The sequence below is a fragment of the Myotis yumanensis genome, unplaced genomic scaffold (assembly GCF_028538775.1).
Source record: "Myotis yumanensis isolate MYYU_CA2020_CCGP unplaced genomic scaffold, mMyoYum1.0.hap1 SCAF_5, whole genome shotgun sequence".
NCBI lineage: Eukaryota > Metazoa > Chordata > Mammalia > Chiroptera > Vespertilionidae > Myotis > Myotis yumanensis.
In genome coordinates, this window is record NW_027223756.1 from 90059477 (window position 1) to 90083428 (window position 23952).

At 52.7% G+C, this 23952-nt stretch overlaps 2 protein-coding genes across 2 annotated transcripts; both read right to left on the minus strand.

Annotated features, from left to right (window-relative positions):
• Positions 1 to 3470: 3470 nt before the first annotated feature.
• Positions 3471 to 9204, minus strand: TMEM221 (transmembrane protein 221). The gene is made up of 3 exons (XM_070414050.1): positions 8885 to 9204; positions 8168 to 8253; positions 3471 to 5431 (listed from the first exon to the last, which is right to left on the minus strand). Exons 1-3 carry the CDS (start codon positions 9202 to 9204, stop codon positions 4962 to 4964), a joined length of 876 nt encoding a protein of 291 aa, XP_070270151.1. The 3' UTR covers positions 3471 to 4961.
• Positions 9205 to 11496: 2292 nt separating this feature from the next.
• On the minus strand, positions 11497 to 16706 carry NXNL1 (nucleoredoxin like 1). Its single transcript, XM_070416375.1, has 2 exons — positions 16381 to 16706; positions 11497 to 11815 (listed from the first exon to the last, which is right to left on the minus strand). The coding sequence occupies exons 1-2, from the start codon at positions 16704 to 16706 to the stop codon at positions 11497 to 11499; spliced, it is 645 nt and encodes a 214-aa protein (XP_070272476.1).
• Positions 16707 to 23952: the final 7246 nt, after the last annotated feature.

The following is a 23952-nucleotide window of genomic DNA, read 5'->3' on the forward strand; positions in this document are numbered from 1 at the left end:
GTCCTGATCCTGGCCCTGAGCGCGGCTCGTGGTCTTCACCGTGTGCCAGCCGGACAGCCGTGACCCCGCAAGCGGGGAAAATCCCGGGGAGGTGGCCCCGCTGCTCCTCCTGTTCCGCAGATGGAAACTGAGGCCCAGGAGTCTAGGTCACGAGGAAGACCCAGTCCTGCTCCTCTGTCCTTGCGCACATAATGTCATAGTAACAGCTGCCATGTATCTCGGGGACCACTTCGCAACGCCTTAGACAGGTGTCTCATTTAATCCCGTCACAGCCGGTGGGAAGCCCCTGTGCTGTCCCCATTTTACAGATGGTGACACTGAGGCAGTGGACAGCTCAGATCACAGCTGGGCTTAGACCCAGAGCCTGCTCGCCACCAGAAAGCTGTCTGTGCATCCTTTTCCCTCCGCTGAGCTATGGCTACAATGGTCGACCCTCACTATTCGCAGTCGTTCCATTTTATACTAAAGTTGCGGAGAAAACGGAATGAGTGAATCTTGGGCTCCTCAGGAAAATGGGTGGGTTTCTAGGAGTAGCTGTGGTCACATTTTTGTCAAGTGGTTGATACTTGATTATTATACGGATACTGCTGCATCGTTAACGCTGAACTCGCTGCCAACAGCAGTGTAACTCACACCTGAACACAGCTCACCTCACACATATCTTCTCTGATAGTACCAGGCAGCCTGCTGGAGCTTAGGGACACCAGACGGCACTTCGGCACCACGCGTGGGGGCCTTTTTAAACAGCGAAATGCCAAGAGAAAGCACAGAATGGGAAAAGTAGACCGCAGAAAAGACTCGTTTACAGTCTGAGCTAGAACAGGAGGCAGGGTGTCACCCTGCTCTGCCTCCGGGACTCGGATTGTGCCCTGCTCTGCACTGTCCTCCAGGGACCACGAGAGCACCAGGAGCATTTTGATTTGGGGGTTTGCAAATACATTGTAGCCGGCAGGAGCATGTGCAAACGTGGAGTTGCAAACAATGCGGGTGGGCGGGCGGTGTTGGTGAAATTCCTGCCCCAGGCCCCTGTCACGTGTGTGCCCCTCCCCTCTGCTCTCCCCACATCCCTGCAGCATCAGGAAAGCCCCCAGGTCTCTGGCTCAGAGGCTAAGGGTCATTTCTCATCCACACCAGTGCCCGTGGTGAAGCAGCAGGCTCTGCGGGTTGGGTCGTAGTTGTGGAAACCCAGGTGAAGGGGCCGCCACCATCTCCTGACGGGGCGGGGGTGGGACACTCGGAAAAGTCTGGGCTATCAGTTAAATGGCCGAGCTAGGAAGTTCCTTGTTCAAGTTCAGGTCACAGCTCATTGGCCAGAATGGGTCCCATGGGGCCTAAAGGGACAAACCACCCAACCATACCTTTATGTCTAACAACACGACCCCAGGGGCCTGAGGGAAGAGGGTTTCCTGTCCTGGGGTCTGAGGCGGGAGGGCGAGCCCCTGTTCTGGGGTCTGAGGGGGAGGGCGAGCCCTGTTCTGGGGTCTGTGGGGGGAGGGCGAGCCCTGTTCTGGGGTCTGAGGGGGGAGGGCAAGCCCCTGTTCTGGGGTCTGTGGGGGGAGGGCGAGCCCCTGTTCTGGGGTCTGTGGGGGGAGGGCGAGCCCTGTTCTGGGGTCTGTGGGGGGAGGGCGAGCCCTGTTCTGGGGTCTGAGGGGGGGAGGGCGAGCCCCTGCTCTGGGGTCTGAGCGGGGAGGGCGAGCCCCTGCTCTGGGGTCTGAGGGGGGAGGGCGAGCCCCTGCTCTGGGGTCTAGAGGGGGGAGGGCGAGCCCCTGCTCTGGGGTCTAGGGGGAGGGTGAGCCCCTGTTCTGGGGTCTGGGGGGGGAGGGTGAGCCCCTGTTCTGGGGTCTGAGGGGGGAGGGTGAGCCCCTGCTCTGGGGTCTGGGGGGGGAGGGCGAGCCCTGCTCTGGGGTCTGGAGGGGGAGGGCGAGCCCTGCTCTGGGGTCTAATAGGGAAGACAGCTGTCTTGGAGGGTGGGGGGAAACCATCCCCCACACACTCAGCTGCCCTGAGAGAACTAGGCCTCCAGTGCTGAGCTATCTCCCCATCTCCCCTGTGGGTTCTGCGGGCCCCTGCCAGGTCCCGCCCAGGCTGCTCTGGCGCCGGCCTGGGAATTCAATCTGGCTGGAAAGCAAAGGTTGTTTGTTTTCCCTGGTTGCCTTCTCAGCTACCCCGAAACCATCCCTGGATCACTTTCCAGGGCAACCGGGTGTGATCGGGGCCCTTGGATGACCTGTGCTGGCCTTGGTCTAACTGGGCCAGCTGTCATATGACCCTGCAAAATCCCAACCCTCTGTGCCCTGCTGGGCCTGGCCCCTCACAGCATCCGGGAGGGCCCAGGGCCACATCAATCCGAACAGCCCCAGGCGCCCTGGCTGGCTTGGCTCCGTGGATGGAGCTTCGGCCTGCGGACTGAAGGGTCCTGGAATTGATTCACGCCCAGGTTGCGGGCTCGGTCCCCAGTAGGGGGCCTGCAGGAGGCAGCCGATCAGTGATTCTCATCATTGATGTTTCTGTCTCTCCCTCTCTGAAATCAATAAAAATATACCTTAAAAAATAAAATAAAAAATGTCAAACAGCCCCAGGCTGAGCTGACATCGTCTTGGGCTACAAAGGGAACGAAGCCTTACCTATTCCTGCCTTTTGCTCGCTCCTGGGCGCTGAGAGCCAGGCATCGCCGGAATCCGGGTACCCAGAGGGACGACGGACCTTTTGGAGAGACATGTCCCAGCTCCACTGCTTGCCAGCTGGTGGCCCTGAGCAGTAACTTAACTTCTACACTCCCAGAACATTGCATCACCCCAAAAGGAGGCCCAGCAGCCACTCCCAGCTCCTGGCAGCCCCCGGCCTGCTTCCGTCTCTGGATTTGCCTGTTTAGGACATTTCATACAGATGGAATCACAATATGTGGCCCTTAGTGTCTGGCTGCTCTTACTCAGTGTGCTGATTCCAGGGTTCATCCGTGTTGCAGCGTGTGCCGGTGCTTCATCCCTTTTGATGGCTGAGCGATAGTCCACTGTGCAAATGGACCATGTTTTGTTCATCCATTCATCAGTTTGTGGACTTTGGTGATTGTCACTAGTACTGCTGTGAACATGCATGTGCAAGGACTTGTTTGAACACCTGTTTTCAATCCTTTTCGGCCTCCTTACATGTTGTACTCCCACCCTAGTCCTGGCTATGAGGCGAGAGGCCCAGCTTCTAGCTCCCCTGACCAGTCCAGGAGTGAGGCCCTCTGCACCGGCAGCCAGCCTGTCCTCCTCTGCCCTGAGTCCCCAAGGCCTGCCCCATTCCAGGGAGTTTTAGAAACTGGAGTCCCTGGTATCCTCAGGAACCTGCTCTGTCCTGGATCCCTCTGTGATGGGGTTCCAGCCAGTGCTGCTGGGTGGCCTCACTTCTCGGGCCTCAGTTTCCCCATCTGTGAGTGGGGTTGTCCTGAAGATGAACTGAGGACAGGAAAGCACCTGGCCCATAACATTTATTCTCATTTTATCCTCTTTGTTGATATCCATCATGCTCCCCAAGAGCCCACGCTCACTGGGCATGCTCACGTACATGGTCTCCTGACCCCACGCCACGGTGCGGAGGAAGTCTGTGCAGCTTCCCAGGGACCCAGGGAGGAGAGGTCAAGGCTGGTGGGACACCCAGGTCTGTGATCAGCTGGGTCCCTACCCAGGGTCAGGCTTGGGGACCAGCCGTCCTGCTGGGTGCTGCCCCTTCTCGGCCCATTGGGAAGAGTCCTAAGGGGGTTTCCTTTGCTGTGGCTGAGCCTCCTCTGCTCCTTGGGCCCGGGAGTCCTCACATGGCTCAGGAAGGGACAGGCTGGAAAATTCCTGGGCCATCTGCACATTGGGGTAGGGGTGGGGGGTGAGACCACCCCTACTCCTGGTGAAATTTGTAATGTTTGAAGATTTGTGGGAGACAGTTCCCAGGGCAAACCCCGTCTCCCATTCCTGCCACCCCACTCCTTACCCCAAGCCCAGGCTTGGCCACAAGCACATTCAGGTGTGGTTCAAGTGACGTGGAGATAGTGTGGGCCAGAGTTTATTTGCAGGATGGGAGTGGGGCCAGGGCCCCTGGAGGCCCCTGGGACTCTGAGTTACCCACTCCAAGCCCTGCCAGTTCCATGAGCCCCAGAACCTGGCCATCAACCCATCTTTCTCAGCCACCAGGTGCCCCGACTGACAGCAGCACCGGCTACCACACATTGACAACCTACTGTGCACAGGCCCCCGGAATGGCTTACACGGAGTCTCATGGGAGCCCTAGGCAGAGGGATCGATTCTGTCCCCATGTTACAGACAAGGAAACTGAGACACGGAGTGTGAAGCCCTCACCACGGACCCACAGCCAGGAGTCTGGGTGCAGCCCTGCAGGGCTGCTGTGGCCCTGGGCTTCTCTGAGCTCTGCACACACAGGTTTCAAATGCTCACAGACTGGAAGGAGTCGCAGAGACTTGCACTGTCAGCAGCATGGGGGTTACAGGACCTGGCTCTGATGCTCAGTACTGGCCGGGGGACCCGTGGTGAGTCACTGCCCCTCTCTGGGCCTCGGTTTCCTCATCTGTAAAATGGACGGAGACATTTAGAGAACCACTGCCTAAGCCCCACCCACCCCTCCTGCCTATCCCAGAACCTCATTGTTTGCGTAGCTGCATTTCCCAGTCTCCCCTGCAGCAAGTTGTGGCCATGCCCTGATCAGTGCGAAATAAGCAGAAAGGTCCCAAGGCCTCCCTGGAAGACTTTGGAAAGATGCTGAGCCAGCCCTGGCCTCTGCCTTTCTCTCTGAATGAGGGTGTGAAGGCTGGAACCCTGGCAGCCATTTTGTGCCATGAGGCAACTTTGAGGGCAAAAGCCAGAGATGCTACGAACTGAAAGATAAACCACGCTGTACTGCTACTGTGACCGATCTCTGCAGACTGCTCTTTCTGCTGCCTGACACCAGCTCTCTGTCCCTGACCCCTGAGCTCACACCAGTGTGGAATCTTTCCCCAACCCCCCTGGCCTGTGTCCCAGCATGCTGCGCATCTCATGGGTGACCCCTTCCCAGTGCCCCCCACTGACCAACAGTGTCTGGTGCATGCAGGACGCAGACAGGCTGCTCTCCCGGACACCCCCCACAGATGCAGGCATGGAGGCAGTGACTGAGGGTCTGAGGGGGTCCCCAGGTTCTGGGCAGAATGAGTAGGGGATTTGGTGGTGGGTACCCTGCTGGGGCGGAGCCCTGGGGCTGGCCTTGGAGACTTCAGCGGAGCGGGCAGGGTCATCTTCGAAGTGCGGTGGGGACAGCTCACGGAGACCCCGGCGGGTGGCCTGGGCAGCCCGGAGCAGAGCGTGGGTCAGCACGGCCACCAGGGCCACGGCGCCCAAGCCGAGGATGGAGGCGGCTGCTGCTCCCGCCTCGATCTCGAAGAGCAGCAGGGCATAGATGGATAGTCCTGAGGAAGGAAATGTTTCTCATTTACTCAGTCTACAAACATGTGCTCCCCAAGCCCTGGGAGAGCTTCCCACAGAGGGGCAGTCATTCAAAACCGTCCAACACGGTAGGCACGTGGATCAACTCGTCGATCCTCTCACAGCCCACAAATATATCATCATGATGTCAATTTTACCATAAAAGGGTGAATTTCGTTATATACACTTCACCACAATTAAAACAACCCAGATCTCGGGTTTTCTGAATCCCCATCATTGGCCTTCAGTGAATCGCGGCTCCCCTCCGGCCTTGGTTTGCTAATCTGAACAAGGCAGTTGATGACCTGGCCTTGAGGGCCTTGCTGGTCCAGCATGCAGTCAGCACCATTCATTTCTGTGGGAACATTTACCAGTGTCTACCCCCTAGATCCCAATAGTACCTTCTCCCACCTGTGTGACAAGCAAACATTTCCCCAGATATTGTCAAATATCCCCTGGGGCATAGCCTCAGCCCCCATTGAGAACGGCCAGTCCAGTCCCTATCCCCACGCTGGAGGCTGGTCTAGAAGCTCTGACCCACCCCTGTGGCATCAGTGACAGGATAGTGCTAGGCGTGGCCAATCAGAGCATTGCTTCCCATCTTGTAGTGATTGGTGCAGGGCTTTCACATGGCCCAAGCTCAGCCAATGAGAGTCAGCACTGAGACTTTTGCTTGGGATATGAGAACCCAGAAATTTTTACTGCGACCCCTGGGGAACTGGAGAGAGAAGCCGAGGGCTGACAGAGGATTTCTTGGCACTTTATGGGAGCGTTTTATGCCTTCTTTGGCTCTGTACTCTTGCTTTTGAAGATGACACATTGTATCTGATGTTAAAGTGAGGCCAAGGGTGTTTTTGCTTTAAACAATTGTTTTTCCAAATTATAAGAGAAAGTTTATTTAGAAAGGTACAGAGGTGGGAAAGGCCAGCCAGCTGGGCTATGTGGGCTTAGGAAATGAGTTACGGAGGCAAGAGAAGGGCCCTAGGAGCCTAGAAAAAAGAAAGAGAGGACTCGCCTGGGGAAGGAGAGGGGGAAAGGCCGAGGCGTGCTCAAGAGAGAGAAAGAGCGTGCCGCTCTGAACATTTTTTAAAAGGTCTTTTAATTATTCTTTTGGCTCTGGTCAGCAATGAATGGAGGGTTGACTGGACATACTGGGGAATTCTTGCCAAGTGAGGTCACGTAACCTCAGGAAGAATCTAAGTGGGAGCTGAACGAATTCTTAATGCTTGATGAGACTGACATAGTTACTTTTTTTTTTGCCCTTTGTGAGTTTTCTCATATTTTAAAATGAGGATACTTTAAGTCTCCAACATGTTTGCTGGTTCGTGAAAAGACGGGAGGTTGTAGGCATTTTGTTGAAAGCACAGATACAACCATCTTTCTAAGGGGAAGAGGGGAAGCAAGAGGCATTTCAGATGGGCTCATTTGAGCACCTGGATTCAATCGCACCTGAGGCCAACAACCCCTGGTCTTTTCAGATACGCTGGTCGCCCCGTCCTCTCTCTTTGCTGCTGCTGTTGTTAATCCTCACTCAAGGACATTTTTCCCATTGAATTTTAGAGAGAGTGGAAGGAACGGGGAGAGACAGAGAGAAACATCTCATGTCTATTGGTTGCCTCCTGCATGCGCCCCGACCCGGGGCCAGGGATCAAGCCTGCAACCGAGGCATGTGCTCCTGACCATAATCGAACCTGGGACCCTTCAGTCCCAGAGCCGACGCTCTAACCACTGAGAAAACCGGCTAGGGCCCCACTCTCTTTTAAAAAAAGAAGCCACACCTGGGGCATTTTATTAAGTCAAACAACAAAAGTTAAGCAGAGTTCCCGCACTTTACATACAAATTCCCATAGTAAGCCCCACGCTCACATCTCATAAATATGTATTTTAATTGTGTCTCCTAAACATTTGTCAAGATTACAACCAAATATAACATGTCAGGAGTCTCTTTAAAGAAACGTGATGATTTGATGCCTTTACCAGGAGGTGTGGGTGAGAACATTGATCTAAGTTATTAAAAGCCAGGGAGGAAAGAGGGTGATGTGTCCTCTGGCACCCAGCTAATTATTTTTACTCTCCTTTATGTTTGGGGATTTTAAATTATATTTCTGGTTTATAAAGTATATCTCTCCCCCCCCCCCCCCCTTAAGCCATTCTTGAAGTTCTGATATTTGTAACCAAAACAGTTTTTTGCTAAGGCCAACCTCTGAAACTATCTCCTGAAACTACCAGAAAATTTTGGGCCTCAGGTTGGGGGGAGCTTCCCTTCCTTCCCCCATCCCTTTATCATCTCTCCCTCCCCTCATGTATCCTTCCCTCCTCCCTCCTTCCTTCTCTCCCTGCCTCTCTCTCAATTCTATCAGTTGAAAATGTAGAAAATTTTGTTCAAAACCAAATGTAGAAAACTGATGAATCAGGAGTGTTCGGAAGACAAGTACCCTTTATGAATCCTCCCCCCTCCCCACCCCATCACCCCCCACTGGAGCCAGAAGCTATGTGCGGGCTTTTAGGAGGATTAACTCAAAATCCTCTCAGCAATTCTATTAAGCAACAAACTGTTATTATCCCATTGTACTGATGAGGAAACTGAGGCAGAAAGTGTCAGACCCAAGAGTCAAACACAGGCAGGGTGGCTCCAGAGTTGACCCCGGTTATGGGACCATTAACCCTGGGCGTTCCCACCCACGGCCCCCACACCCCCACGTCCTGTCCCCGGCACGCACCTGCTAGGTAGACGGAGACCCCACAGCAGAAGAGGCCCACGGCCACATGTCTGAGGAGGCGGCAGTCATAGAAAAACCAGTCAGACCTGGGAAGAGGGGGCAGGAAGGGGGGCTCTGGAGGTGGAGCTGCTTGGGGAAGGTTGGGGGGGGGGGGGACGGGAAGTGGCCCAGCTTTGGGGGAAACAAGATCTGTGTGAGGATCCATCCATTGTTCCAGGTTAATGTTCACCACCATTCACCATCCAGCCATTCCTGTCGATTATTCAACCATATAGCTCCCCATTCATGTAACCATGCCCTATGAATTCATCCGTCCACTCATCCATGCATCCATCACCCATGCATCCATTCATCACTTATCAACCCCAAGCCTAACCCCGGTCTCTCTGCACTCAGGGCCTAGTGCCCCCGAAATGACCAGAGAGCTAGTCGGCCCCTGGCCCTCTCTGAGCCTCAGTTGGCACATATGTAAAGCGGGTGGTGGTGGTGGGGTCGCAGCAGTGGTTTCACCTGCTATACATTTTCAGCTGATAGAATTGAGAGAGAGGCAGGGAGAGAAGGAAGGAGGGAGGAGGGAAGGATACATGAGGGGAGGGAGAGATGATAAAGGGATGGGGGAAGGAAGGGAAGCTCCCCCCAACCTGAGGCCCAGAGAGGGGTCGTGGCTCGCCTGGGCTCGCCCAGCCCCGGGCCGGGCGGCGAGGCCAGTCCTCCTACCTGCCGGCGCCGGGCCCCCTGGCCAGCTCGGCGCCCAGGTGGCCGCAGAGCGCGGCGAGCAGCAGGCAGGTGAGGCTCAGCACCAGGGCCAGCGCGGCCAGCGCGGCGGCCAGCGGCAGCAGCGCCCCGGCCGCGTCCTCGGGCAGCCCCGGGCCCGCGCCCAGCTCCGGACCCAGCCCGTCAGCTCGCGTCCCCCGCAGCTCCGCGCGGCCCGCCTGCAGCTGGAACAGCAGCTGCGCGCCCAGCGCCGCCAGGACGGCCGCCGGGACGCCCAGCAGGATCAGCGCGCCCAGCACCCGGTCGCTGTAGGAGCGGGCCATGGCGGGCGCTGGCGGGCCGGCCGGGGGCCGTCCAGGAGTCAGAGATTTTCGGGGGCAGGGGAGCTGGGAGTAGCGGGGGTCCTGAAGGGGGCGGGGTAGCAGGGGTGCTTGAAAGTTGGGGTGACTTCAGGAGCTTCGGGGTACAGGTCGCAATGGGGACGAGGAAGCTCTGCGAAAACTTGAGACCGTGTTTTCTCCTCCTTTGGAGGACCCCGCGGGCGCCCCCTCCCGGCTTCGGGTGCTGGCGGGGAGGGGCCGGCGTGGGGCGGGGCCAATAGGGGAGGGTGGCCCCCACGAGGGGCAAGGGCTTGGTAGCTCCATCCAGGGGCCCCTCGAGGTCTCTAAAGTACCCCCACCGCCGGCCCAAGCACCTGTTTCATTGTTGTTTTTTAAAAGAAACTTGGCCCTGGCCCGGCTCAGCTGGTTGGAGCGTCCTCTGGGACACCAGAGAAGTTGCCTGTTGGATTCGGGTCTGGGCACATGCCTAGATCGGGCGTGTGCAATCAATCTCTCTCTCTCTCTCTCTCTCTCTCTCTCTCGCCCCCCCCCCCCCCCTCTCAATAAAAGCCTCACAAAACCGTTGTCCTCTAAAAGCTGCGGACAGCCTGCACCCTGCCGTTAGGTACACAGAATTTAAGAGATTATCACCGGGTCGCATGCACAGGGGCTCACTGAGGTCCGCAAAGGGAAAACTGGCTGGAACCTTCAATAGGCGGCGTCACCGACCCGGAGGTCGGGGGTTGGGGGTGAGAATGAAAGAAGGCGCGCACTAGTCCAGTCCCCAGGCCTCCGCGGCCCAGAGCAGCGGCGTCTCAACCTTTCCGGAGATCAGGCCCAGGGAAGGGGGTTTACATCTCATTTACCTGTTTGGCTCCGCCCCCCTCAACTTGGCTCAGGTGGCGCCAGAGGCAAAACCCAGAGGTTCGTGGCGCCCAGAGAGCTCCTGTCCTCGCGGGACCTGCCAGATAGGACCTGGCCTTCGTGTCATTTTTCAGAAGAAAGAAAGGAGGCTTAGAGACGGCGGTCACTGTCCGAGTCAGACAGCCAGGAAGGGGTTCCAGACTGGGGTTTTGATTTTTTTATTTCTCTACTAGAATTCGTGCAAGGGGCTCGGCCGGCCCTTGCGGCCCCGGCTTTGTCCGGAAGGTCGTCCGGGCTGTCATTCCGCTGTTCGACCTAATTAACATATTAGCTCTTTACTATATAGGATTCTGCTGTCTCTCCGGGAACACTCGGGACCCCGGCATCCATGGCACCAAGTGTTGAAATGCATCCCGTGTTGTAGTCTTGCATATTAAATACACGGACACCTCATTTCCCCCCTTTTATTGAGTTTATTGGGGTGACACTGCTTAACAAAACTATACAGGTTTCAGGTGCACAATTCCACAGCATGGACATCTCAGTTCATGGAAGATGGGCTGAGCGTCCTCAGCACGATTACTCGATTTGATTTGCATTTTTCCGTGTTGGAACCAGTAACGATCCCACCTCACCCAGGTCTTAAAAATATTTCTGGAGACCCGGACCGAAGGCTCAGACACGCGCCTCTGGAGGACAGGACAGGCCCTGGGTCCGCCCCCTTTTGGGAGAGGGTATCTCACAGCCAGACCCCCGTCCCGCCCTTCACCTGAGGGGGGGGGTGTGTTTGCGGGGGCGGGGGGGGGGGGGGCGGGCAGGATCAGAACAGACTCCTCCAGTTCCCACCCGGGGCCTCAGAACGACCCTTCTCGGCCCTGGCCGGCCTGGGTCAGTGGGTAGAGCATCTGCCCATGAAGGACCTCGGGTTTGACTCCTGGTCACGGGCAAGTACCTGGGATGCAGGCGCGTGTGGGAGGCAACCAATGTGCCTCACATCCATGTTTTTTTCTCTCTTTCTCCCCTTCCTCCCTTTCACTCGCTCTTTAAAAAAATTCAATGGAAAAAATGTCCTGGGGTGAGGATTAACAACAGCACCAGGCCCTTCCCACTCCCCGTGGGCCTTGCCCGCCATCTGGAGAACTCCCCCTACACTCCCCCGCCTCCCTGCTAAGCCTCCTGCTGGGGCCCCACCTCCTGGCCAGAACTCAGAATGCCCCCCCCTCGGACCCTGTGGGGCCCGTCTCTGATTCCACCTTGGGGAGCTGAGAGTAGCCCCCGGCCCCACCCACCACCGGATAAGGGGTGAGGGGTGAGGGCGCCCCATAGACCCGCCCCACCAGGGGGTCAGAACAACCCCCCACCCCACCCCCGCCTCCTCGGAGGTGTCATTACAGGCCCCCCTCTGGTCCCCCCCCCCTCCCCCCGCCCAGGTCAGAACAGCTCCCCGGCCCCGCCCTCCGCCCCGGGGGCGCCCCCCGCAGCCCGGCCGTGTGCGCCCCGCCCCGCCCCGTCCACGCGGTACTTGCGGCGCCGCAGCGGCTCGGTGAGGCTGCGCGGCGCGGGGTCGTCCAGGTCCTCGGGCTGCAGGAAGCTGCGGTCCAGCACCTCCGCCGCCTCCTGCCAGTTGGCGAAGCAGGCGGGGCCCAGGCGCCGGATCTCGTCGGCCGCGTCGCGCGTGAGCACGTCCCCGCTCGGCTTGAGCACCACGACGGCGGGCAGCCGCTCCACCGAGAACTGGCGTCCGAGGTCCCTGCAGGGCCGGCAGGTCAGTGACCCCGAGCCGGGACCCCCCACTTCTACTGAACTGAACGCCCCGCGTGCATGCCCGGGCTGGGCGCTGGGGAAGCCGGGACCGGGGCAGGCCAGGCCACACCGGCCCTGCGCTGTGTCTCCAACACTCGCTCCCGTCTCAGGGACTTCGCACGCGCCGTCTCCTGTCTGCTCTTCCTGGTGCGCTCTTCCCAGACCTCTGCCCATTGAGACCCAACTTCACATCGCAGCACCCCCTTTCCCTCTGCCGTTCAGTGCCGGTCAGCATCCTGCGCATTGCATGAGCGATTTCTCCCACAATGGAACTAGCTTCGCCAGGGCACGGGTTCTGTTCTTACTCACTGTGTCCCCAGTGCCTGAAACAGTGTGGGACGCAGAGTACGTACTCCTGAAATGGGTGGGAGGAATGAATGGATATTGATAAATGCCATCAAGAAGTGTGGGTAGGGGCTGGCGGTTAGGGAGGGCCTCTCCAAGGAGGTGACCTTTGAGCTGAGATCTGCAGGAGGAGGGGTGTGGGGAGGAGTTGGGAGAAGGGGTCCCAGGCAGAAGGCGCAGCCCATGCAAAGGCCCTGAGGTGGGAGGGAGATTGGGGTGCTGACTTGGTCACGCAGGGCCCACAGGGTTACCACGTTTTCTTTTCAGTCTGAGGAGGAAGCTGGTGAGAACCATCCACAGCCCCGCCTCCCCCCCCCCCACCCCCCCCCCCGCCCCCACCTATCTAGGCCAGAATCCCTCACAGTCTGCGTTGAGTAAAGGGAGCCAGACTGGGCCCATCACCCACAGTTCTTTCTTTCTTTTTCTTTTTTCCAAATTACAAAGTTACAGAAGTGGTAGAAGCGAGCCAGCTGGGCTGCGTAGGCTCAGGAAACAAGTTAGAGGCAGAAGAAGGGCCCCTTGGCTCCGGAGAGAGAAAGGCAAAGCTAATACAGCTGCGGGGAAGAGGAGGGGGAAGGGAAAGGCCGGGGATCGCGCCTCACCCTCGGTTCTTAATTTCCACCCCCTTGGTTCCTGGGTGGCCCTTTTCCAGGCCTCCAAACAGAGAACACACGATACCTGCAAAATCCCACAGGAGTAGGTTGCCAGACAGTAAGTGAAGATACAGGACACCCAGTTAAGTATGAAACTCATATAAACAAATACTTTTTTGTATAAGGATGTCCCATGTAATCTGTAGGACAAACTTATACTAAGAAGTTGTTCATAGTTTGTGTGAAATTTGTGTTTTACTGGGCATCCTATACAGTGGGGCCTTGACTTTCGTTCTGAGACCAAGCTTGTTAAGAAGCTCGTTAAGGAGCTCGTTAACTCAAATTACTCTATCAACTCAATGCAAAAAATCGGCTGAGAGGCAGCTGGTATCTCAAAAAACTCGTTAGTCGGGACACTCGTAAGTCAAGGCCCCACTGTATCTGGCAATCCTGTGGGTGGGGGTGGAGGGTTGGAACTGGCTCACTTTCTCCGGGTGCCAGCTGGGTGGATGTTTTGGTGAGAGGAGCACCTCAAACAAGGTCAGCATTTCCTACGATGCCCTGGCAGCTGGCATTTCTGCCTCGGGGAGGGCGATGTTGCCACTTCTGGGGAAAGAAACCCACCCCCACCACCACCCCCACCCCCGCCCAGCTGCAGAGGGCAGTGGGAGTGAGCCAGTGTCCAAACTTTGATAATCTCGGGTGGAGAATGAAGTTCTTCATGACCAGAAACTTCCAACTTGTTGTGTAACAAAATGAATGAAATCGGAAAATGTCACGAAGTCTGCAACTCACTTTCAAATGTTTCAGCAGAAACCTCGCACGTATGTAGGTAAAGCAAATATGGCAAGACGTTAACACTGACCTAGCGTTTCCTTGTGTGCTTCTTCCAACTTGTTGGTATTTTTGAAAATTTTCATAATAAAAAGTTGGGGTTTAAAAAGAGTGAAAGGCTTGCTGCAGAAAAGGGGAAAGTTCTAAAATAGCCATAGCCCTAGCTGGTTTGGCTCAGTGGATAGAGTGTCGGCCTGTGGACTGAAGGGTCCCGGGTTCGATTCTGGTCAAGGACACATGCCCTGGTTGTGGGCTCGATCCCCAGTGTGGGGTGTGCAGGAGGCAGCCAATCAATGATTCTCTCTCATCATCGATGTTTCTCTCTCTCTCCCTCTCCCTTCCTCTCTGAAATCAATAAAAATATATTTTTAAAAAAATAGCCACAAACTAAAGCACCATTTATTGGGCCGCTAATTGTAAAGCTTGACTCCCGCCACCTCTCCCTCCCTCAGCTCCAACGCCCTCCATGGCTCCCAGCTATGCTGAGGACCACATCACACTTGGTAAGGTGGCATTTGGGGCGCTGCTCCACTGGTGCCTGCTGACTTCTCACACCTGCAATTACTTATCGGCCCCTAAATTGGCTGTCCTTCGAGCCTTTGTGCTGTGCTATGGCCTCTGCCTAGAAACCCTCCCCTTTCCTCAGACTTCATCCTCCCAACCTTCCTGTCCTTAGAGGTCTCTCTTTAAAGCCACTTCCTTAAGTGAGCATCCCCTGACCCCCACATCTCAGCAAGGTCCCCCCATTATATCTCTACATGGCATCCTTCCTCTTCCTTTGTCCTCCAGAACATACTGCAGTTTGCTATTATGTATTTGAGTCTTTGTGAACTCCCTGGGGGCTGGATGGACACAGGGATGTGTAGGCCCAACTCTGTGGTCCTCAGTCCTCCGAATATGGACTGGCTGCTCAACACCAGATGGCACTCTGTCGGTAAACGAATACTGTACATCAAACTAAAAAACTGCACAGCAAAAGAAACCATCATCAGAATGAAAAGGGAACCCACTGCATTGGGAGAACATACTTGCCAATGATACAACTGATCAGGGGTTAATTTCCAAAATATATAAAGAACTCAACAAAAGGAAGACAAACAGTCCCATTAGAAAATGGGCTCAGCCGCCAAAACCGGTTTGGCTCAGTGGATAGAGCGTCGGCCTGCGGACTGAAAGGTCCCAGGTTCGATTCCGGTCAAGGGCATGTACCTGGGTTGCGGGCACATCCCCAGTGGGAGATGTGCAGGAGGCAGCTGATCGATGTTTCTCTCCCATCGATGTTTCTAACTATCTATCTCTCTCCCTTCCTCTCTGTAAAAAATCAATAAAATATATTTAAAAAAAAAAAAAAAGAAAATGGGCTCAGTGGTTGAGCGTCAGCCTATGAACCAGGAGGTCACAGTTCGATTCCCGGTCAGGGCACATGCCTGGGGTTGTGGGTTGGATCTCTAATGGGGGGCATGGAGGAGGCAGCCAATCAGTGATTCTCTCTCATCATTAATGTTTCTATCTCTCTCTCCCTCTCCCTTTCTCTCTGAAATCAATAAAAAAAATATTTTTTAAAAAATGGGCAAAGGACCTGAGTAGATACTTCTCCAAAGAGGACATATAGATGGCCCATAGACATATGAAAAAAATGTTCAACATCACTAATCATCAGAGAGATTCAAATTAAAACTACGAGGTATCACCTCACAACTGCCAGAATGGCTACCATCACTACATCAACAAACAGCAAGTGCTGGCGAGGATGTGGAGAAAAGGGAACCCTAGTACACTGCTGATGGGGATGCAGACTGGTGCAGCCACTATGGAAAACAGTATGGAGTTTCCTCCAAAAATTAAAAATGGAACTACCGTTTAATCCAGCGATCCCACTCCTGGGAATATATCCTAAGAATTCCGAAATACCAATCAGAAAGAATATATGCACCCCTTTGTTCATAGCAGTGTTATTTACAATAGCTAAGATCTGGAAACAGCCCAGGTGCCCATCAGTAGATGAGTGGATAAAAAAGCTGTGGTACATTTACACAATGGAACGCTATGCAGCTGTAAAAAAGAAGGATCTCTTGCCGTAACCGGTTTGGCTCAGTGGATAGAGCATCGGCCTGCGGACTGAGGGGTCCCAGGTTTGATTCCGGTCAAGGGCATGTACCTTGGTTGCGGGCACATCCCCAGTGGGGAGTGTGCAGGAGGCAGCTGATCGATGTTTCTCTCTCATCGATGTTTCTGGCTCTCTATCCCTCTCCCTTCCTCTCTGTAAAAAATCAATAAAATATTTAAAAAAAAAAAAAAAAAAAAAAAAAAAAAAAAAAGAAGGATCTCTTGCCCTTTGCAACAGCATAGATGGACTTGGAGACTATTATGCTAAACGAAATAAGCCAGTCAGAAAAAGATAAATTTCTCATGATCTCATTTATATGTGGAATCTAAAGATCAAAATAAACAGAATAGGTCCAGAGGCATGGATGCCTGGAACAGACTGACAGATCTCAGAGGGGAGGAGAGGAGGGGGACAAGAAGAGATTAACCCAAGAACTTATATACATATATGCATAGCCTATGGACAGAGACAGTAGTGTGGTGAAGGCCTGGAATGGGGTGGGGACTAGGTGGAGGGGGGGAAAGTGGGGGACATCTGTAATACTGTCAACAATAAAACAAAAAAATACTTCACTCTCAGCAGAAACAGCCCCTCCTCCAGGAAGCCCTCCCTGACTTTCCCCTCCCACCTCACCTCCTCAGGTCATCCTCGAAGGGCAGGAAGAGCCACTTCTTGGGCATGTCCTTGAGGAACAGGTCCTGTTGCTCCTCTGTGGTGTCCTGAGACACATACACCAAGGCCAGCTGGGCTGCCCGCAGCACATAGAACTCATCGGTGAGCCGAATGAAGAAGTCCCTGAGAATCGGTGCAAAGGCCTGGCACTGGGGGCAGGACCCAGCGCCAAAGAACAGCAGCACCAGTCGGTTGTCCAGCCTGCGGCTGAGCTCTGCCTCTGTATCCAGTTCGTCCTGGTCACTGTTGTTTCGGATCAGAACTCGACCAGAGAATAGGGAGGCCATGGCAGCCCTGGCTAGGGCCTGGAAAAGGGTGCAGGGACCTATGTGGCCCTGGGCCTGCTGGCTGGCTGCTGTCCCAGGATTAGGGATCTTTAGGAGGTCAGTTTAGGGCCTTGCTAATCTGCCTAAGCCATGACCTGATTCTGCAGAGCCTCCCAGGGCGGAGGGCAGCTTCCAGGGCCCTTTCTCAAGGCATAACTGCAAATGCATTTTAAAAATGTGCAGGACCGCAAAGGAAGCCCGTCAGACTGACATAAGGTATGAAACCTTTTCCTTATGCGATGTAAAAACACATGCTTCTTCATAAGCACATTAAGTAATCCCGATTCACCAGGGCTCTACTAATCACTGCCATCTCCAAGTGGAGATGGGCATGAGTGGTATTTTGAGGTGTCTGCCGTGACCAGGATGTGATGTGAAATTATCTTGGGTTTCCACGGGTGAAAGGGTCACAGGACCGGCCCGTGCCTGCTGTGACAGGCTTGAGAGGCTTGCTAGATTCCGGTGAGAAGTTCATGGAAATAAAGATGATTTCCCCCCTGAATTCTGACTGGACAGTCCACCTTAAGGTCCCCTGATGTGCAAGGTTGAACATCAAGGCCACCGTATTTTGCAGCCCCTCCATCAAGAGAGGGAAACCAGTTCCCCTCTCCTTGGATCCAGGCAGGCTTGTGACTTGTTTCGCTCAACAGAACGCGGCAGAAGGTGTGAGTTTACAGGATTACTCTCACCTCCCGCTGTCACTCTCTTGGAATGCTCCTCCAGATGCTCCAAGTATTAGACAGGACAAGGGTCTCAAGGTCTGGGCAGCTCTAAGCCTTACACTAAAAGTTAAAATGTAGCACAGTGTTTTGCAGACAGCTAGAAACAGGATGAGCTTGACAAGAACCCAACCAGATCATTGTAGCCAATTGCAAAGAAGAAATCAATGTGTGATTAACCAAATAGTGTATATAAACAATGGCTAAGCTTTGCCTAACTGGTCTGCTCAGTGGTTAGCGTTGGTCCACCTATGAACCAAGAGGTCATGGTTCGATTCCCGGTCAGGGCACATGTCCAGGTTGCGGGCTCAATCCATTGATGTTTCTATCTTTCTCTCCCTCTCCCTTCCTCTCTGAAATCAATAAAAACATATTTTAAAAAATAAAACCCCAAACCAATGGCTAAGTCTTCCTTAGGGGACACCAGCTTCAGATATGAATCCCCTGTTTCCGTTACTTGCTGCAAGTAAGTAAAACTACCTTGCGACAACCATGTGTCATTCCTTTTTATTTAATTTTTTTAATTTAATTTTTTTAAATAAAGAAGGCAGAGTTTTCTTTTTTAAATATGTTTTTATTGATTTCAGAGAGGGAGACAGGGATAGAAACATCCATGATGAGAAAGAATCAGCTGCCTCCTGCAAGCCCCCTACGGGGATGGACCCACAATCTGCCATGTGCCCGACAGGGAATCAGACGGTCACCGTCAGGTTCATGGGTCAACGCTCAACCACTGAGCCACACGGGCTGGGCTATTTATTTAATTTTTAAATTTATTTTAGAGAGAGGAGGGAGAGAGAGAGAGAAGCATTGATGTGAGAGAGCAACATCAATCGATTGCCTCCCATACTCACCCCCATCACGGATTGAACCCACAACCTAGGTATGTGCCCTGACCAGGAAGCAAACCCACTACCTTTTAGTGAACAGGAAGAAGCTCTAATTAACTGAGCCACACTGGCCCGGGTCCATGTCTCATTTCTGAATAGAGCACCCCCGCAAACTATGAACCCTTTGAGTTGGTTAACACAAGGAAGCCAAGGTCGCCCAGAAGTTGACAAGCCTTTTTTGTAAAGGGCCAGGTAATAAATATTTTCAGTTTTGTGAGACATATAGTCTCTGTTGCAACTTTAAATATTGTCATGCAAAGCTGCTCTAGAAAATATGTAAATGAATTTATGCCTGGGTTCCAGTAAAATGCTATTTATGGATGCTGAAATTTGAACTTCATAGAATTGTCATGTGTTATGACATATTAGTCTTTTGACTTTTTTCAACCATTCAGAAATGTAAAAACCCTTCCTAGCTCCTGGCGAGTTGGCTTTGGCCTGTGAGCTGTGGTCTGCAGACTCCTTTTCTAGTCTATTGGGTGAGAGGCCACCTGGAGAACTAGATGCCCAGCTAGCAGCCAGCACCGCCTGCCACACGTATCATCCTCTAGCCCAGCCACCCAAAGAATGTAGCCGAGTGACTGAGTCCAGTGAGACCACAGAGGGACTGGCCGCCCAGGCAACCCATGTATCCTGAGAAATATTTGATGGCTGTTGTATTGAGGCAGGTTAGTAAGAAGCTAGGAAACACCTTGGCAAGTGGAATGAGGAAAACACAGACACATAGTTAAATAAGGCCAAGCAATTAACAGCCAGCTAGCCCTACAGTTTGGCTCAGTGGATAGAGCATTGGCCTGCAGACTGAAGGGTCCCGGGTTTGATTCCAGTCAAGGGCACATGCCCAGGTTGCAGGCTCGATCTCCAGTGGGGGCGTGCAGGAGGCAGCTGATCAATGATTCACTCTCATCATTGATGTTTCTCTTCTCCTTTCTCTCTTTGAAATCAATAATAATAATAATAATAATAAATGTAATATATTTAAAGAAAACAGACAAAAAACCCCTTGAGATAAAGGATACCAGTGCTGCACATACGGTTTGGCTCAGTGGATAGAGCGTCGGCTTTCGGACTGAAGGGTTCCAGGTTCGATTCTGGTCAAGGGCACGTACCTTGGTTGCGGGCACATCCCCAGTAGGGGGTGTGCAGGAGGCAGCTGATCGATGTTTCTCAGCGATGTTTCTAACTCCCTATCCCTCTCCCTTCCTCTCTGTAAAAAATCAATATAATATATTAAAAAAAGAAAGGGTGCCAGTGCTGGCTCTCCCTTGAGCTCGCCCATGCCCTCCCGTCCTTCCTCAGACATGTATCTTTGCTTTTTTACTCCTAATCTCCCAGGATTTCTACCAGACTTGCAACCAGGGGAGCATCAGGCAGCAGCAACTTGCCCCAGGCTAACTCCCTGAATTTATCTCCAAGGGCCCCCCCCTTTTGCTTCTGTAACTTGTTTCCTGAGCCCACACAGCCCAGTGTGGCTCATTTCTGTGACTGTGACTTCCTTCCCTGAGTCTAGGCAGCTCAGCTTAGGCTCACTCCTGTTGCTGTGATCTTACCTCTTCTATCTTTTTTTAAAAAAATATATTTTATTGATTTTTTACATAGAAGAAAGGAGAGGGATAGAGAGCCAGAAACATAGATGAGAGAGATCGATCAGCTGCCTCCCGCATGCCCCCCAGTGGGGATGTGCCCGCAACCAAGGCACATGCCCTGACTGGAATCGAACCTGGGACCCCTGAGTCTGCAGGCCGACGCTCTATCCACTGAGCCAAACCGGTTCGGTGCCTCTTATATCTTTTTTTTTTTTTTTTAATATATTTTATTGATTTTTTACAGAGAGGAAGGGAGAGGGATAGAGAGTTTAGAAACATCGATGGGAGAGAAACATCGATCAGCTGCCTCTTGCACACCCTCTACTGGGGATGTGCCCACAACAAAGGTACATGCCCTTGGCCGGAATCGAACCGGGGACCTTTTAGTCCGCAGGCCAACGCTCTATCCACTGAGCCAAACCGGTTAGGGCACCTCTTCTATCTTAAGTCCTTCCTTTGTTTCACTGTTCCCGGCTTTTGTAAATGTGCTCTCAAAACCACCTGAACTCAATTCGTAAACTCCTGCACAAAGTGAAGAACCCACATATTCCCGACTGCCCCAGGGCAGGCCCTCCTCAGGCCTGGCCCCTTTCTGGTGACAGTTATGAAGCCACCGCGTTTGGGGCAATTTGTTACACAGCAGTAGCTAACAAAAACACCTGCTCTAAAGGATTTTTCAGGGCCTGGGAAAATGTGGGAGACTCTGAAAGAAACTTGGTATTATTGGTTTTAAGCAATAAAAAAAACCCACAAAGTCCTCATTGCCAAGAGTTTAATTCACGTTGTCAAGGCCTCATGAATGGATCCCTTCCAGATGTGCCTGTTCCACTCCATTTGGAAACACTTTCCTAGACAGATTTTCTTCACTTCGCCTTTGCCAGAACCCTGGAAAGTCCAGGCCTGTTGGGAATTCAAGAGGGCACTGAGAGCAGAATCATCTCAACAGTGAACTCCTGTGCAGTGCCCTCAGCACAGCCTGCAAGGTCCGTGCAGTGCTGTCCCACTTGACGGGGGAAGCATGGAGCCGGGCAGAAGCTGAGCCCCCTGACTGAATCAGCCAGTGAATGACCATGTCAGGCTGTGGAGCCAACTCCAACCCGACTGAAGCTGCCATCTGCCCCAGGGTTCTCAGACTGCCGCACCCTTGCCACTTGGGCCAGATCACTCTTTGTGGTGTGGGGGTTGTCCTGTACATTACAGGATGTTTAGCAGCCCCCTGGCCTCTACCCACGGGATGCTGGTAGTGTACTCCCCCTTCCCTGGTTGTGACAATTAAAATGTCTCCAAATGTTGCCAAGTGTCCCCAGGGGGCAGTTGAGAACCACTGTTCTAACCCTTTATCCAGTTGTAGTGGGTGGAATGATGGCCCCCAAACAGATACATCCAAGTCCAAACCCGCAGGACCTGTGACTGTGACCTTATTTGGAGGAATAACAAAATTTGAAGATGTAACTAAATTCAGGATCTCTAGATGCGACTGTGAACCCTGAGAAAAAAACACTAAGAAGGGCTCCTGGTGGCTAACTGGGCTTAAATTAAACAACAACAATAACACACACAACAGCCTAGCCCTGGCTGGTGCTGCCCAGTGGTTAGAGTGTCTGGGCACCAAAGCGTCTTGGGTTTGATCCGGGTCAAGGGCACTTACCTGGGTTGCAGGTTTGATCTCTGCCCCTGTCAGGGAGTGTGCAGGAGGCGACCAATTTCTCTCTCCCTCCCACCCTCCCTCCCTTCCATTCTCTCTAAAATCAATGGGTTAATCCTTATCCTTGGGTAAGGATTAACAAAACACACACACAAACACCAAAACCAGTGAATTAATAATAAAAAACCTGTTAATTTCATTATAAGCAAATCTGAGTCAAAAACATTGTAAAATTAACAGGGCGTTAATTTTCACATATGACATATGGCCGGGAAGTTTTGTCCATTAATTACGAAGTCCACTAAACGAAGGCCTGCAAAATCGAGGGTTGACTGTACTTTGTTTTGGCAGCCCCGGGAAACTCATACCTTTACTGTGGTGGGCACTTGACCACGGCAGAGAAATTGCTCACTCCCACACCCATGCTCTGCTCTCTCCGTACCTTATTTCAATGTATGTTTCATTTCTCTCCTTCTAGAAAGTTTGAAGAATTCCTTCTGCTATGGCCTGCAGGCACTTGGGGTCCCTCTGGGGAGGGAGATGCCCATCAGGTTGTGCCCCCCACAGCTACTGTGGTAGCCCCTTCATTCTCCAGATAAAGAGTTCCTTGTCTGTCAGCCTTTGTACAGTGGGTGATCAATAAATATGTGATTTACAGCGCCTCAGGAGTCGGGTGTTATTACCCACAGGGCAAGCAAGGTAGAGGGGAGAGGTGACTCTCCCAAGGCCACCCAGCTGGAGAAGGTGAGAGCCTGGTTTGACCCTGAGTTCTGTCCCCCCCGTTAAGCCTCAGTTTCCACGTCTGTGAAATGGGAATAGGGCTGTTTCTTTCATTTCTTTTTAAAGATGAAGGGATTTAATTTAAAATATATTTTATTGATTTTTTACAGAGAGGAAGGGAGAGAGATAGAGAGTTAGAAGCATCGATGAGAGAGAAACATCGATCAGCTGCTTCCTGCACACCTCCTACTGGGGATGTGCCCACAACCCAGGTACATGCCCTTGACCGGAATCAAACCTGGGACCTTTCAGTCCGAAGGCCGACGCTCTATCCACTGAGCCAAACCGGTTTCGGCTCATTTCTTTTTTTAAAAAAATCCTCACCCAAGGGTATATTTTTATTGGTTTTTCTTTAGAGAAAAGGGAAGGGAGGGGGAGAGAAACACGGATTGCTTGCCTCCCTTACATGCCCGGACTGGTGGTGATCCAGCTCAAAACCTAGGTATGTGCCCTGACCAGGAATCAAACTCACAATCTTTTGGTGCACCGGATTAGCTCCAGCCAACTGCGTTACCTGGCCAGTTTCTTTATTTCTTTTTTTTTTAATCGCCTCTTATGTGAGGTTCCTTTTCTCAGCTCCTCAAAAAAATCTCCAATGAACTATTTCTTTTTTTTTTTTTAATATTTTATTGATTTTTTGCAGAGAGGAAGGGAGAGAGATAGAGAGTTAGAAACATCCATGAGAGAGAAACATTGATCAGCTGCCTCCTGCACACCTCCTACTGGGGATGTGCCTGCAACCAAGGTACATGCCCTTAACTGGAAGCGAACCTGAGACCTTTCAGTCCACAGGCCGTCGCTCTATCCACTGAGCCAAACCGGTTTCTTAATTGCTCATCTGGAATCCCTGGCATGGGTAAGGTTGTATGAAAATAAGGGGAGCCCTAACCCGTTTGGCTGAATGGATAGAGCATCGGCCTGCGGACTCAAGGGTCCCAGGTTCCGGTCAAGGGCATGTACCTTGGTTGCGGGCACATACCCAGTAGGGAGTGTGCAGGAGGCAGCTGATCGATGTTTCTCTTTCATCGATGTTTCTAACACTCGATCCCTCTCCCTTCCTCTCTGTAAAAAAATCAATAAAATATATTTTAAAAAAAGAAAAGAAAAGAAGGGGGAAACCTCACTAAAATGGAGTGGGGAGGCCAGCAGGGGGCGCTCTCATACAGTACCGCTCCATGTCAATTACAGACCCTCAACAGAACGGGGTGTGCATTCCCCCTACCCCGGTTACCTAGCCAGTGAAAAACTAATCTCCCTGAACTCTCACTTTTCTCTGCTGGACTTCCTCTTACAGCAACCCTTCCCAACTTCCTCCTTTTCCCTCCATAAAGTAGCATTCCTCTCTTTTGTATGTGGGACTTTCCTATGGCTTTTGCTAAAACTTGCTTGTCCCGAGTTGAAATTCTTTGCTGTTCCCTATTTTTTGCTGGTAAAATCGCTGTTTTATTTTTAAGGTCACCATGTATTTTGGGATTGGGAATTTTTTCTATCTTAGGAAGGTAACTGGGTGTTGCATGATGTTGCTGGGTTGTGGCGTATCGCTGAAAAGGGAAGAATAAGGGATAAAGAGGAATAAAAAATGTTTTC